Raw genomic sequence first — 14974 nt, forward strand, 5'->3', positions numbered from 1 at the left:
GACAGTAGGCATTCTTTAGGAGTCAAGTAATTGTCACATAAATCATATATCTCTATTTTACCGTTCAAATGTATTCTACAATCTGATCTATTTTGTCATAGGTGTTCCGTGGGAATGTGGATAATAATACACCTTATGCAAATTCTTTCACCCCACCAATAAAATCTCAGTACATACGATTATATCCTCAAGTTTGCAGAAGGCATTGTACACTGAGAATGGAGCTCCTTGGCTGTGAATTATCAGGTAATCCGTGTACCAGAAAAAGAAACCGGCCTAAAAATGCCTATAAGTGTGTTTGTATACATTAATGCATTTTAAACAGCAAACCTATTTACTTATCTATTTAAATGTATTGGTTATCATACCCTTATTTCTGCCTTTCTGTTCATTCCCTCTGTGGGCCTTTCCTCTCCTCCTTTCTGGGATTCTCCTATATAATTTACTTTGCAATTTAAATTAAACATTTTTATCCCACCTCTTTGTCAATGATCCACAAAGAGGCCAACAGCTTTTGAAAACAACAAACCTATTAAAAGAACAAAATTAAAACAAATAAAACAGTCACAGAATGGAACAAATATATATTGTACAAACTTTCTCCCAAAAATGATATCAAGGTGAACAATAAAGGTAAAATCAAATCAAATAAATATAATTAAAACATTAAAGCAATGAAGCTGATCAAACAGATTCTGAAACACATCATCATCAACAACAACAAAATACAGTACCATTTGATCAAAAACATTTTTGAAAGAAACCCTGCTTGCTTGTTGAAAGTCTGCCTGAAAAAAAATGTTTATAACCAGCCAAGGATCCATAGTACAGTGTCTTGCAATCCAAAAGAATACTAAACAGCCACTGAGAAGTTGAGGAAGAACAGTAACATGACGTACTACATCCTATCCATCTTCCATTATATATCCAATATCCCTTTAATATATTGTACCCAACATGGCTGTTACCAGTCACTACCCTTGAAGGTGAATTGGAATGGTTCTAAACCATCAGTTTCATCCAAGGCTGTAGCCCTATTTGGATGTCCTATAAAGCTGGTCACAAAATATGAAGGAAGAAGAACGTGCTGGTCTGGAAGTCCCTGCCCCCACTTGTCACTTTGATCCAGTACAGAGCAATATAGAATGAAGGAGGGTGATCATTCTTGAGATCTATGCCAAACCATTATTCTTGATCTTCTTGCAGCCATTTCAGAGAAAGGTTCTCATTAGGGTGTAGAAATAAGATGGAAAATTTTGACAGCCACTTCTGTACAGCCATAGTTTGCACCAAAGGTTTTCTTAACAACTAAATCTCAATTTGGTAAAATGTGTCCTTCCCAGTAGAAGTACAGAAATGCATGGAAATAGCTTCAAGTTCCCCAGAGTCCACCCCTTTCTTATTAAGTGGCACTTAAAATCTCAGTAACACTCTGAGACATATGTAGGAAAAAGAATAAAAAACATTTCATTACTTATAGTTGTGAAAATATCAGCAGCAAACAAATTGACTCCCAACAGATGAAAGAGAGGGAAAGGAACACTCAGCAGAGAATTGGGGCTCTCTTTGAATTCAGAGATGGGAGGGAATTATTGGTTAGTTCTAGATAGATTGACAGTCACCCAACCCAGAAAGCCCCCCCCCCCGGATCAAATAAACTGCAGGCAGCATGTGAGGTTGTAAAACTCCAACATGTTTTGGTAGGGATTTCTTACCTCAGTCATCCTCTGACAGCTGGTCAAAAAGACTGAAGTAGCTGGTAGCAACAATAGCTAATTTTTCAGTTTAACAACTCCAACAAAATGATAGAAGAGGAAAACAATCCTGTTAATGTAATTGCATTGGATCACATTGCTGCACAAGTACCTACGTATGCAAAAGGTTGTATAACTGATTGCAGTTTGAACATTCAGTTGCATCATCACTTACATGCTTTTTTAGGATTATTGTTGCTGCTTTTAATGTTTCTATTTTTATTTTTGTTTTCTATTACAGTGGGGTCTCTACTTAAGAACGTCTCTACTTAAGAACAATCCAACTTAAGAACAGTTCCATTTGCTAAATTTTGCTTCTACTTGAGAACAGAAATCCAAGATAAGAACAGGAAAAAAACCTTTCCTGCTCTTTTTTTAACCTTAGGTCATCTTAGGTTAAAAAATTTTTTCTCCCCCTAGTGGTAGAGTACGTATTAACCAGCTTTGCATTAATTCCTATGGGAACTAATGCTTCAATGTACGAACACACCTCTACATAACAAAAAAACCAGCCAGAACGGATTAATTGGTTTTCAGTCCATTCCTATGGGAAATTTTGCTTCAACTTAAGAACGTTTCAACTTAAGAACACCATTCCAAAATGGATTAAGTTCTTAAGTAGAGGTTCCACTGTAGTTTCTATGGACGGAAAAGAGCAGATACGGATTAAATGGTTTTCAATGCATTCCTATGGGAAATGCAGATTCAACATAAGAACTTTTCAACTTGAGAACCACCTTCCAATACAGATTAAGTTCTTAAGTAGAGACCCCACTGTATATGTGTTGTAACCTGCCCAGAGTAGTGCTATGACACTAATGGGAGTGTGATACAAATTGAATGAATAAATGAATGAATGAAACAACCATGCACAAAAGTGTATCATATACACGCTTATACTCATTTGAAATATGCACAAGAGGTCCTGTACTAGGGAAGTGATATACTGTAATAAGATACAGGCCATTCCTAGGGGTTGATACAAAAGCCTGGCCTGGAATGTATAATTAAATGCCTTTAACAGACATCTAGGATAAATTAGTTGAGCCAGTGCACTTTGAAAACCACACCGTTCGTGTAGCCATTTACAGTTCAGAATTCACTAATGGGGTCATTGTGGTGTTAGAAACTTCTATTTTCTATGGTTTCTTGAGGCTACAGGTTATAAGGTCCCTGAAGTTTGCAAGAATTTTCCAAGTGCCTTTCCAGTGCTTGTCAGGTGCAATTAAGTCCACTACAGAGTTTGGTGGCTTTTGATCAGATATAGTTTGATTCGATTTGGTTTGGTTGCTTCTGAACAAAAACCCTTCACCATACCCCATAGTAGAAATAAATGAACTAGTGTGGCCAATATCAGCCCTTCCCAGTTTTCTGTTGATTCATTGCCTTTTGTTTTGTTTGTTTGCTTGTTTTTTGCCTATATGAATAGATCACAAAAACAGAGCCTGATCCAGCACCTTTTTTGCACAAAAGCTTCTTTCCCTTGAAGATTCAATGAAACACATAAAAATTCTCCATCTTTGTCAAAGTACCAGCATTATTTTCCTACAGCAACCACAAGGGTAGATTTGTTTTGAGATTATTTTTTTATATGCCTGTAGAAACAGTCACCCAGGGCAGTGGCAATATATCAAACCTGCCTGTGTTACATAATTCTTGGTCCTTGAATGACAACAAAACCAGGTCCCAGAATGAAAAGTTAATGCATTAATCTCACTGTGGCCCTCTTCCAATAAAGACAGATTTGAAAGTAAATAGAAAATCGTGTTCAGGTGCTTTGGAGGATTAGATTTTCTTCTTTTTGTGTCTCCCATCCAGGGGAGCACATTTTAGAATAAGTCTTTGCCAGAATGATTAGGATTTGTTTTGCTCAAAGAACTGTGAACACTACTAAGTGAATCCATTTCTTGGATCTCATCTTGTTTCAAGGCCATTATTCCTGTCAACTCTTACAACACTCACAGCCTCAAGAACAACTGCAGCCTCAGCTGAAATATAAGTACAATTAGTCATAAGGGGGAAATGAATGTGTTTTAGCTCCTGGCAATCTAACTTTGTTTGAGGCGAAACAGAGCTTGTTTGGTCCCAAACAAAGCCTATTTATTTAGTGACTAAACTGATCTCCTGCCTTATATCCAAGTTATTATTCAGCACTCCTAAAACAATTAAGAACAATGGAAATGATCTCATGAGTTAAAAGTGTTCTGCACTTTATTGATTTCAGTGAGACAGTTGTTGCGTATATGAAATAGCAGGTAATATTTAGTTTCCACTGAGGGTATACAGTATATCATTAGGACTTGTGATCATTTCTGGTTTTCTGACATATATATTTAGAAGATATATGTGTTTAGGTATTCAATTGAGCATAAACTTTTTTTTCAGGTATACAAGTCAAAGTTTTAAAATATCTGCCTGGGGCAAAAAACCCAATGTGTGAAACATAAGTGATTTTGACTTTGATTGGAACTTGCTGTCTGCAGTAACTTCTCATTTCAAGTATATTTTGTTAATTGCAATTTGTTTACTGTTTTCCTGTGTGGTCTCCAAGTGAGGTACAGTAAAAATATTAATAATTAAAATGTCACAAAACTTCACAAACACAATTTGTTTTAGGATGGAGGGAGGAATTAGAAAACCACAGTAACTGAACAATGACATTGTTTATATCAGTTAACAAAAGAAGCTAACTCAAGAATCCAGGAATACATACAAAATAGATATGTTCTGTTTGTTTTTCTTTTCACTGTCTACTGAAAATATTTCAGTTACAACAGTTGAAGTAACACCATAAAATATTATAAGTATTTATTGCATCTGTGTTGGGTGAATTTAATTGTATAGCTCGTTTTGATGAAAACTGTAATAGAAACGATCAAGCCCTAATGACCTGTTTAAACCCCACTATCCTCTTTATCAAAACCACTCATGCACTGTAGCAATGCAGGAGTGGGGCTAAACCAACTATCCACGTGTGTGGCAATGCAAAGGTTTCTGAGCTCTAGGAAATTTCTCTCAAAGTGCAGATGGCACAAAACAGGTAAAGAGGGCACTTCCAAAGAGGACATGAGTCATATAGCTCATATTAATCTGGGGAAAACCACACAAGGAATTCCTCTACCCAGTCTGTCTCTTGTGATTTTTTTTTTAAAAAATATGTGTGCTCAGTTGGTGTTTCAGAGCACAGAATTACTGTCATGTTTGAGGCCTGGGGTTTCCTGTTCAGTAGCATCACATTCCCTTAAATTTCAAGGCCAAATCATGAGATCAGGGCATGAGTCCACTTGATGTCATAAAGGCGGACAGTGGTTGAGTGGGTAGGAATTGGCCTTTGGAAATTAATTTGAGGGGAACCCAAATGAACAGGCCTAGAATCCTCCATTGCCATTCATCCTGAGATTCGTCTCCTTCTCTAGAGAGCCAAAAGAAGCTTAGCAATTCCTCGAGACTTCAGCCAGTTCTGAGAGATGTACACCAGCCAGAGTCTTTCAGGGGGCAGAGGACACATGCTCTTCAGGCTATAACTCCTATCAGTTTCACCTAGTGTAATAAATGTAAAGGACAGTGAGTGTTGCAGTCTGACAACATCCCAACAGCCACATGTTCCTTGTCGCTGCACATTTGACTAACGCGGAAAGAGCAGGAATTTCATTTTCACTGGACTCTACGCAGCACATTGCGTGATCTTCTGTGCCACTGCAACACAGACATCAAATGTGCGGTCCTCATCATAAAATGCCCCTAGGAGGATCAAACAGTGAAAGAGTGAAAAGTGATCACAAAGCTTTGTTTTTACCAGTGGTGCGTCTTTGAATGAATATGTACCCGGCTTTGATTTCAGAAACAAGGCAGCTAATTTCAAGAGACTTTTGTCATTAAATATCTAGAGTACATTTTTTAAAAAATGTCAGCAGCCTTCGTTTTAAAACGTGGTGTTATTTTTCCTAAGTGTTCCCTGGAGACCTTTTCTTAATGGTATAAAATAGTCTAAGTAATATGTGGGTTGGTGACTGTTTACTGAGATTTATATGGCCTTGGTGGGAGTGTGACCTTTATACTGTTCAAAACTCCAATTCCAGCTTCAGCTTGCCTTCACGTTCACTCATTCTATCTATGTGGTGGGAGAGTTTCAATGTCCTGAATTTCAGATTCATTTGTGTGGCAGTTACCTTACGTATTCTCAGCCAGTCGATGTCAGAATGCTTTATCTTTTGATTTTTAACTCAAAAAGGAGATTGATAAATAAGTGGAGTTGCCAAGTAGAAATGTTCTTGAAAATCAATAATAGCCCTCAGACAATCTCCAAATAACTGTCTTCTGAAAATTCACAAAGATTTTGCTTCACCACTTGTATCCTCCGAAGCAGGCACTGGCCTGGGCACAGATGAGAAGCTGGAGAAATAATATAAAGGGTTCATTCCTAACAATAAATAGAATATGGGTGAGAACGCAAATTGTTTTGCTAAGCTAAGGGTCATTGGTTAAGAACTCTTTTCTTTCAGTCCTTACTAACAAAGCAAAATTGTATTTTTATGCCCGGCTTATAAGGATGCAAATGGTGGTTAGAAGCCTGCAACAGCAGGCCTTAATGTTTGTTCACTGGAGGGCAGACTAGTGGGATGTGCCAGCAAATTTCTTGGAACACATAGCCCTGTCTAGAGGTGGGCCCAAATCACCGAACTAGTGGTTCTGGCCAGTTCATTTTTTGGCTAAACAGGTGTTCAGCGCCACCCAGCAACACCTTCTCCAGTGGACACCCACTTTGAGACAGTGTCCTAGCTTCCCTGCCCCACCTTTCTCTTTTAAAATGACCCGAGACAGCTTAAGTCTCAAGTAAATGAAAAATATTTTTCAGTACTTTCCTTTTGCTCAAGGAGTGAGTGAGAAACCTGATAATGTTAGTTCTGGTCAGCACAGCGGGAAATAACATGTTAGATTTGATTCATTAATGTTAAAATTATTACTGTTGTGTTGAATGGGAGGAATGCATCTAATTTTAAGAAAATAACATTTTGCAAGTTACATTAAAACTTTAAAAACATTACTTTTTTTCTTTAGCTGCAACAGCTGGCTTGTTACCAGAATAATATAAAAATAACTAGGCATGGGATTTTCAGATTTTTTTGGACCACAAATTCCATAATTCTCCATTTTGGGAGTTTCATCTGATAGACCCACACCTACAGACATCTGAATATATTTCACCTAGGGAAAAGGCCTAGCATGGGTCTAGCTGTGCCTTAGCTTCCTGTTCAGAAAAGAAGCACACAGTAGGGCAGCTTCCTTTCTGAACAGGAAGCTAGGGCAGAGCTAGCCATGCCAGGCCATGAAGCCTTCCCAGCTTGGCCTTTCCTCCAGATGAGCCACATTTAAGTGTCTGCAGATGAAGCTCTCTCAGATGGGACCAGAATGGAGAATTAGCCCCCAAAATCTGGAAAATTCAGTACTTATAAATAACAGTTTTAATGTTAATGTGTGAAACTAACATTTCCATATTCTGCCAAGTTGACATCTCAATTCAGTGGTATCATAAGAAATGCTTCAAAATGAGACTGTGAGACTTGGAATGAATAAGGAAGAAACAAAGACTTTTGTGTGTATGTTTTCATAAACGCATCAATAGCTTAGCATTCAAGATGATATCCTACTGCACTATCATTCCATTCAAAATTTTCCCAAGTAAAGAGGGCAAGGTTAGGTCAATGGATGCATGGGAAAAGAACTTGGCATGCTACCAGAAGAACTGATAGTGAATCAACAATATCCCTTTAATATATGACCCCAATGACTTTATCCCATTTGGCATAGTATCTATCATCCTCACAGCATCATTTCTAACAAGATACATGCTGCCAAAGGTTTGAGGGAGAAAGATTGTTGAGACTGTGAAGTGCCATAAATCAGACTAGAACATTTCCTTAATACTCAGGTGCCTTGATAAAAGAATGTGTGAACGTGAGGAATTTTATGTAGACGATAAATACATTTTATTTTATTTTATTAATTCTATTAATTAGAAGGACTAGAAAGCAATTAAATGTTTCACTGACAAATGCTAGTGCCTTCCACTGAGTAACAGATTAATGAGCAAATTAAATATAGTACTGGCTGACAGTTCTGATTTACCTTGGCTAAGCAATAGAGACAAGCTGTTTGCAAATTTATGTAATCTGAAATTAATACTTCATTTCCAGGGATATTATTTTGGATTGCCACCAATTTCTGCCTAAAGCAGAAAGATAAATGTGCAAATCCACTGTTGTTCTCATAGGGATCTCTCCCCCCCGCCCCGGCCTTTGTAATTATTCAGTAGCCAGTTTAAAGGGTATTTTGTCTGTTGTTGTTGAACTCCAATTTTAATTTTTTATTCTTAATTTTAAATAGTGTTAGATGCATGAATGGACACTACTGGGGGAATCTAGAAACAAACAAACAAACAAAAAGACTAAAAATGTGTGATATAATGTGATATTAATCATGGTCCACAGGTAAACTTCTGAAACCTCCACAAAACCCACAGATGCTTTGTTTGGCCCTAGATAAATGCATATTTATCTTCATAAATGTTGTGAGTGCTCAACATTGAGGTTGTATAAGGGAGTTGGAGGCTGACAGCTGCCTTCCTCACTTTACAAATGCACCAGGTTTGAGCAACCACAAAATTGGAAGGAGTCTTGTATAACAATGCAAAAATTAGATTAAATTAAATTAAAAAATAAAAAATAAAAAAAATCGTAGTCTTGATTTGATTGTATTTCTCCCCAATTTCCTGTCAAATCACACTTTATTCATATCAAATTATGAGTCTTTGGGGAGGGGGGCAGTTGTCATGGAAACTCATACTCATTTCACAAAAGTTTTTGCTGCAATGCAACTATATATTACACACTTTCCCTAATGTATCTGTTCTCCCTATTAACTAAAGCATGTTAATGTACATTTTTCACCTGTATATATTTTAGCTAGGCACTTTTAAAAAAGAATGCATTATTTAATGTGTACACAGCAGCTGAAATCCTGTTGTTTACCACAGTAAATCACAACTAGAGTAGGCCCACTGGAATCAATACAACTTACAGAGGAATTGCTTCATCAAATCCTTACTGATTCACTGTAGGGCAAGTTACAGTGGTAAGCAATAGGATTTCATAATTGTGCTGATTTCTGAAACAAGCTGTACTTTGTTCTCAGATGTACTGGAATGAGTAAATCAGGAAGAATCTCAAAGTCACCAGATTTTAAACTCCATCCTTTGTTTATTAAATGCACCACAGCTGTATGTTTAATGGCTCTGCAGGAAACCCTGGTGGGTGTTTTTTAAAAATCCTCCCATGTCTGACACCACTGTTGGGTGTGGCCGCCTCTCTTACAAGAATGGAGACAGCAGTTAGAGGAGGGTTGCCAGGAAAAAGAACGTGGCCAAAAAGCTCATCTGCCAGCTGGCGAGTGACAAAAATAACATGTTTTTTTTCCACATAAGAATCATAGATTCACAATGCCCGTGATTTTCTGTGAGGAAGTGATATAGATGTTGTCATTAGCAGCAGCCAGAGAGGCTTGTCTGTGCTTTGCATGTTTGTAACTTAACATTGTGCAAACGATTTCTTGCTAAACTACTATTGGCACAAACTTTCATGAACTGTAAGTCACATCATCAGATACATTTCTTTGTGGTATGGGAAAAAGTAGGGTAGGGTTCACAAAATTGTGCCAAATTAAAACGTGGCTGTCTTTACAATATTGAGTATAGTGAAACGTTTTGTTGTGTTGTTGTTTTTTTCAGTTTGAGTAATTCTCGGGAGTGCTTCTCTCACTTTCATTATTTTTCACATATTTTGTTTGCCAGCTCTTTCGTTTTACACAAAAAGGAAAGTCTCTTTTGGATTTCCCATTTATTTTTCCCCATTCATGTTTTCATGCACTCCTAAAGTCTTGAAGAACCCTTGGAAACTACTCCAAAAACACTCTAGCCAAAAAACGGAAGCAAGACAACACAGAATCAATCTACTCAAAAACAGGCAACAATACACGAGAAATTAAAATCATCGTCAGACCTATGCAGGCTGTAGTTTATATTACCACATTCATCATCACCATCCAATAAGTGAGAAAGAGAAATCATCAACAGATGATGCAGGCACTAGTTTATATACATTTCATCAACACCACCAGAGGCCACACAGAGGTGCTCCTACTGCCAAGATATATCCACCACCACCAGTTCTACAGACAGAGCAAAAATACCTCACTTGCCCACAAAGCAATTCAAAAAGAAGTTAAGTACCCAAAAATTAGAAAAGAAAATAGCAGTAGGAGTTCAGTGCTGCCCACCAAAGACAACAGATCCTTTGGACCTGGGCAGCACCAGACACAAAAAATAGTAAGGAAGTAGGCAGACACCGGCTGCCAAGAACACAGACACACACTCAACCAAAGCAACTAACTGCAGCACAACATCAAGAACAACAAGAAAGACATGCCCCAAGATGTGACTAAGCAAAAACAACAACCATTCACATAGTCCAACGGCATACTGGCACAGTGACAAAATTCATTCCCTTAGCCTGCCCCCCATATATATAAAATATCTATATGGAGTCCCCCTCTAAAACAAAGAAAAGCAAACAAGCAGATGAAAACATTTGCCGGGGGTTTTGACAGACAAAGGGTGAAAAAAAACCCCAAAAGTTTACATAAAAGAGGGAACACAAAAGAAACACAACACTTCTGTGGCCTCCTCTTTTGTAAGCATGAATCATTGGTGTTTCAGAGGCTGTCTTTCAGAAATCACTAAAAGAACAGGGATTACGTAAAAGAAAGTCTTTATATGTTGGTCTTTCATTTAGACACAAAAGACAGATCCCTAGATGCTTCTGGACACTTTGTTTTTCACTGCAACAGGCCAACATGGTTAACACTTTGGGAGCTACTCCAGTCAGTGATTCCTGAGCAGGGGAGTGGAGTGGGGGGAGATGCTATTCATTGCCTTTGTTGCCACTCTTAGTCACAGGGAAGGTTGTCTTCACCTGCTGTGTCCCCCTCCCCCAGCATGTGTTATTTGTGTCATTTTGCAGAAGAGGAAAAGACTGAACAGAGGGTGAGTAGGATTGGAGTTAGTGGATGCACAGGTAAGGAGTGTCTGCTGTGCCCTCCTTGATCTGCCTTGTGTTTTAAAAATCTGATGGGATATTCATAGTTAAGTCTGTTTGGTCATATTCTTGCCACTCAATTATCTTAGAATAGAGCCCTATTCAGGCTTTATATCTGCACCATCATAAATGCTGCCAATATGCTCACATGCAATGTCTCATCTCTGTAAATTCCCATATTGAGCTATGAAGTCTATGGAGGGACACTTCAGACATTTGGCAGACCTAAGGATGTTTAGTTGATCAGGTAGCCCCGTAATAATGTGTTTGCTAAGTAAGTTCAGCTAAATGCACTGAGGCTAAGCCTTCAGAATATCCTACTCAGCCTGGAGGAACAGAATGGAGTTGGCATATCAACCACCACACCAACTTGAACACACCTGATCTTGATTGATTTTGGAAGCAAAAGTGGATCACACCTTGTTTTCACTTGAATGGGAGGCCACCATGAAATAACATGGATCTGTACTAACAAATTCTGTTTGTAAATCTGGAAAGCCACAGCCAGAGTTGACAATACTGGACTACACAGTGCAATGTGTGGCTTAGTGTAAGGCAGCTTTCTATGTAAGGGCATTGGGGCAGACCCAACATATGGTCTTACTCCCATTTTGCAAATGTACAGTCCTAGATAAGACATCAATTTGTGGACAGTGTGAGAGCTGGTTGGCTAATCTGAGGAGATAATTTACATTAAATTCTTCTCTCTCTTTTTCAGAACTAGACTAAACTGTCTGAACTATATATGCATCCTTGTTGGCTGTCCCCTACCCCTTAATTTTCCCCCAAGGTTAAATGACTACAGTCAGTAAATATTATTTGAGTCTCATTGCTTTCAATAAATTGGGCACTTCAAGTAAATATGTGGAAGAATTCTACTTCTGAATTTATGAATTGCCTACATAACTTTTTAAAAAAGTATTCTTTAACTTTAGGTTGCTCGGAACCTCTGGGAATGAAATCAGGACATATACAGGACTATCAGATTACTGCTTCAAGTGTCTTCAGAACACTCAACATGGACATGTTTACATGGGAACCTAGAAAAGCTCGACTAGACAAACAAGGCAAAGTGAATGCCTGGACATCAGGACATAGTGACCAGTCACAGTGGCTACAGGTGATAATTTGTCATTGTTATTGGGTTTCACTTTTGCATAGGACAGAAAAGCAAATGACGTTTCAAGTGAAACACATGAACATGCACATGGGCAAATGAGTAGTTTTTATTCCTGGGTGAATAAAAATGCAGGCATATATCTGAATTTATAGTCCTTTAACCCAGTGGTCCCCAACCTTAGACCTCCAGATGTTCTTGGACTACAACTCTCAGACGTTGTCACCACCACCTCTGTTGGCCAGGGTTTCTGGGAGTTGAACTCTAAGAACATCTGGAAGCCCAAGGTTGGGGACCACTGCTTTAACCTGTCAAATTTATGACTTCAGTTATTATGATTCAATATATGCAAATAGACAGGTAGAACTGCCCATGTTGGAAAATTGTGGTTGAAACATGGCTTTCTCAGACATTCTCCACTGCAGAGTGACAGATTAGAAATTATAGAAATATGATTTCTGGAGGAAACTGGCCCAGTCAGTGTGTTAGGTACAAGTAGATTTCTGCAGCTGGAGTTTGTCCAGGAAGTTGGCTTTGTCATGCGTTGGCTGTGTTCAGCAAAGCCAAGTCCCTACCCTAGGAAGCAGGTGCTAAAGCACTGCTATGGTGGAAGTTCTGCTTGGGGCACCTACCCTATCTTGAGCTTGCCCTTATCAGGATGGATGTGAGGTAGTTGAGGCTCAGCTAAGTAAATAACCAGGTTACCTCAAATCATATACCTTTTTGTTCTTTCAGTTTGAGAGACCAACCGCATCTTGGGAAATCTCCCTGCACCAGGGAGTGTAGAAGGGGCAGTGCTAGAGGAAGAGGACAGAACTTACTTCAGGCCAGATGGGATACTCCTCTGGGTTCGGCTAGATCTGAGCATTAGAAGTTTCCCATCCGTGATATGCCTGATGATGTCACTGAAAGAATCTTGGAAGTGAACTGATAATAGATAATCCTAAACCACAGTGCCAGCACTGTTTTATGTGATTGTATGGCTGTGTCATGTCTGTGCCATAGCAATGGAAGCAAAATGGGTGATTTTGATGGAAGCAAAGTTGATGACTTAATTTTTAAAGCAAATGTGCAAAACTAAATTTTCAAGGGCAAAATTATGGAGATGAAAATTATCAAAAGGCATTGTTGTTGTTTAGTCATTAAGTCATGTCTGACTCTTCGTGACCCCATGGACCAGAGCATGCCAGGCCCTCCTGTCTTCCACTACCTCCCAGAGATTGGTCAAAATCAAAAGGCATAGCATTGTAATTATTTGTTGAAATGAATGAATGCTCAAAATAGAATATGATTGTTATGAGTCAGTATGTGATAAGAAACAGATAGAACTGCCCATGTTCTGAATGAAATCTGAAAAATACAACATATTCCATTTCCATCTACACTTGGTGACTTCATTTCATTTTTCTAAGTTGTTATTTTTGGCTTCAAAGATTGCATTAGGCTTCTTGAAACAGTTCCAGATCTGCCTTCCTTTAACACATTTAGCCATAGCAAGATTGATTCAGCACCATGAAGTCATTAAGAAGCTGTTCACATAGCTTGTTTTCTGTGTTAGGATGATATACAGAAGTTCCTGGGTAGGCTAATATGTAAAAGAGCAACAAATCACCAAACACAAGACGATTTGACCAGTCACTGCTCTATTTGCATATTAGAAGCATTGTATATTGCAGTGATTTGAATCTGCTGTCAGAGAGGAATGGGATTCTCAGCTTGAAGCCTTAACTGCAGCAGAAGTGTACTACTAGCCCCCTGCAATCTTTCCATATATAAATTATGACATATTAGATTTTTTGCTTTTTCCCACCTGCAGTTGCTAAGCAGTTTAGCAATGTGATTACTGTCTTCACTCTAAAATTGCATCTGGGGAGGGAAGGTAGAGGAAAAAAGGACTAACAACTGTATGGTCTCAGTAATTAAGGATGCCTAGATTCAGTCAAGTTGTTAACACACTGACTACACAACCTACTTGCTAAGAAAAAGAGTGCCATATAAACCAGTTGCATGAGAGATCCAAAGTGTGGAAGTATTTTTGGAGTACACCTCCTTAAATCCCCCAGCCTGCATGTTTGCTGAGGGGTTCAATAACTTTTCCAGCACTTGGAGGAATCCAGATGGTTGGATAGCTCAGTGGTTTAGGTATCTGGCTACAGAGACAGAGGTTGGGAGTTTGATTCACTCCTATAAGTAGAGACAGCGTGTATGGCCCTGGGTAAGTTGCACAGTCCCAGGGAAACCCTCAAAAGAAGGGAATGATGAACCACTTGTGACTACAGTGGTGCCTTGCATTGCGACGTTAATTTGTTCCGCAAAAATTGCTGCAGAACGAAAACGTCGCAATGCGAAATAAAAACGCCCATAGAAACACATTAAAACACGATTAATGCGTTCCTATGGGCTTAAAACTCACCGTTCAGTGAAGATCCTCCATAGCGCAGCGATTTCTGCTGTCTCTTAAGCGAGGAATCCATCCCAGAAAACAGCGGGCGGCCATGTTTTTTTCCCAGCGGCCATTTTGAAACCGCCAATCAGCTGGCCGAAAATTGTCACTTTGCAATGATCAGTCATCGCAAAGCGAAATTCCCCCATAGGGAACATTGCAAAGCTATCGCTTTTACGATCGCAAAAAATGCATTGCAAAGCGATTTCGTCGCTAAACGGAGTGATCGCTATGCGAGGCACCACTGTATTCTCTATCTTGAAAACCTAAGGTTTGCCTCAGAATTGATGACACATGATTCTTATTTAGAAACAGCAGCAAAATGCACTAGAGCTGGGAAAGAATAAGCATGCTCTGCTGAAATCATAGGATGTCAAAGTTGAGAACAACTCAGCTGTACCAGGACTTTGTTAATTGAAATGCCTCTCCTGAGAGGTGGATTTTTGCAGATGGATTCAAAGACCATCCCAAATGACATACTGAACCTCAAAGCAACTCTGTTTAACATGAT

General features: G+C 38.8%; 1 protein-coding gene across 3 annotated transcripts in view; it reads left to right on the plus strand.

Annotated features, from left to right (window-relative positions):
• EDIL3 (EGF like and discoidin domains 3) overlaps positions 1–14974 on the plus strand; it is a 314619-nt gene that overhangs the window by 242025 nt on the left and 57620 nt on the right. For 2 of the 3 annotated variants that reach the window (XM_072992583.2, XM_078386383.1), the window contains 2 exons: positions 102–246; positions 11839–12023. In XM_072992583.2, coding sequence (XP_072848684.1) covers positions 102–246; positions 11839–12023 — 330 coding nt within the window. Of the gene's footprint in view, positions 1–101; positions 247–11838; positions 12024–12755; positions 13403–14974 lie in introns of those variants that run through there. The other variant, XM_072992584.2, reaches the window with a different exon arrangement.

This window comes from Pogona vitticeps, chromosome 2 (assembly GCF_051106095.1).
Source record: "Pogona vitticeps strain Pit_001003342236 chromosome 2, PviZW2.1, whole genome shotgun sequence".
NCBI classification, from domain to species: domain Eukaryota; kingdom Metazoa; phylum Chordata; class Lepidosauria; order Squamata; family Agamidae; genus Pogona; species Pogona vitticeps.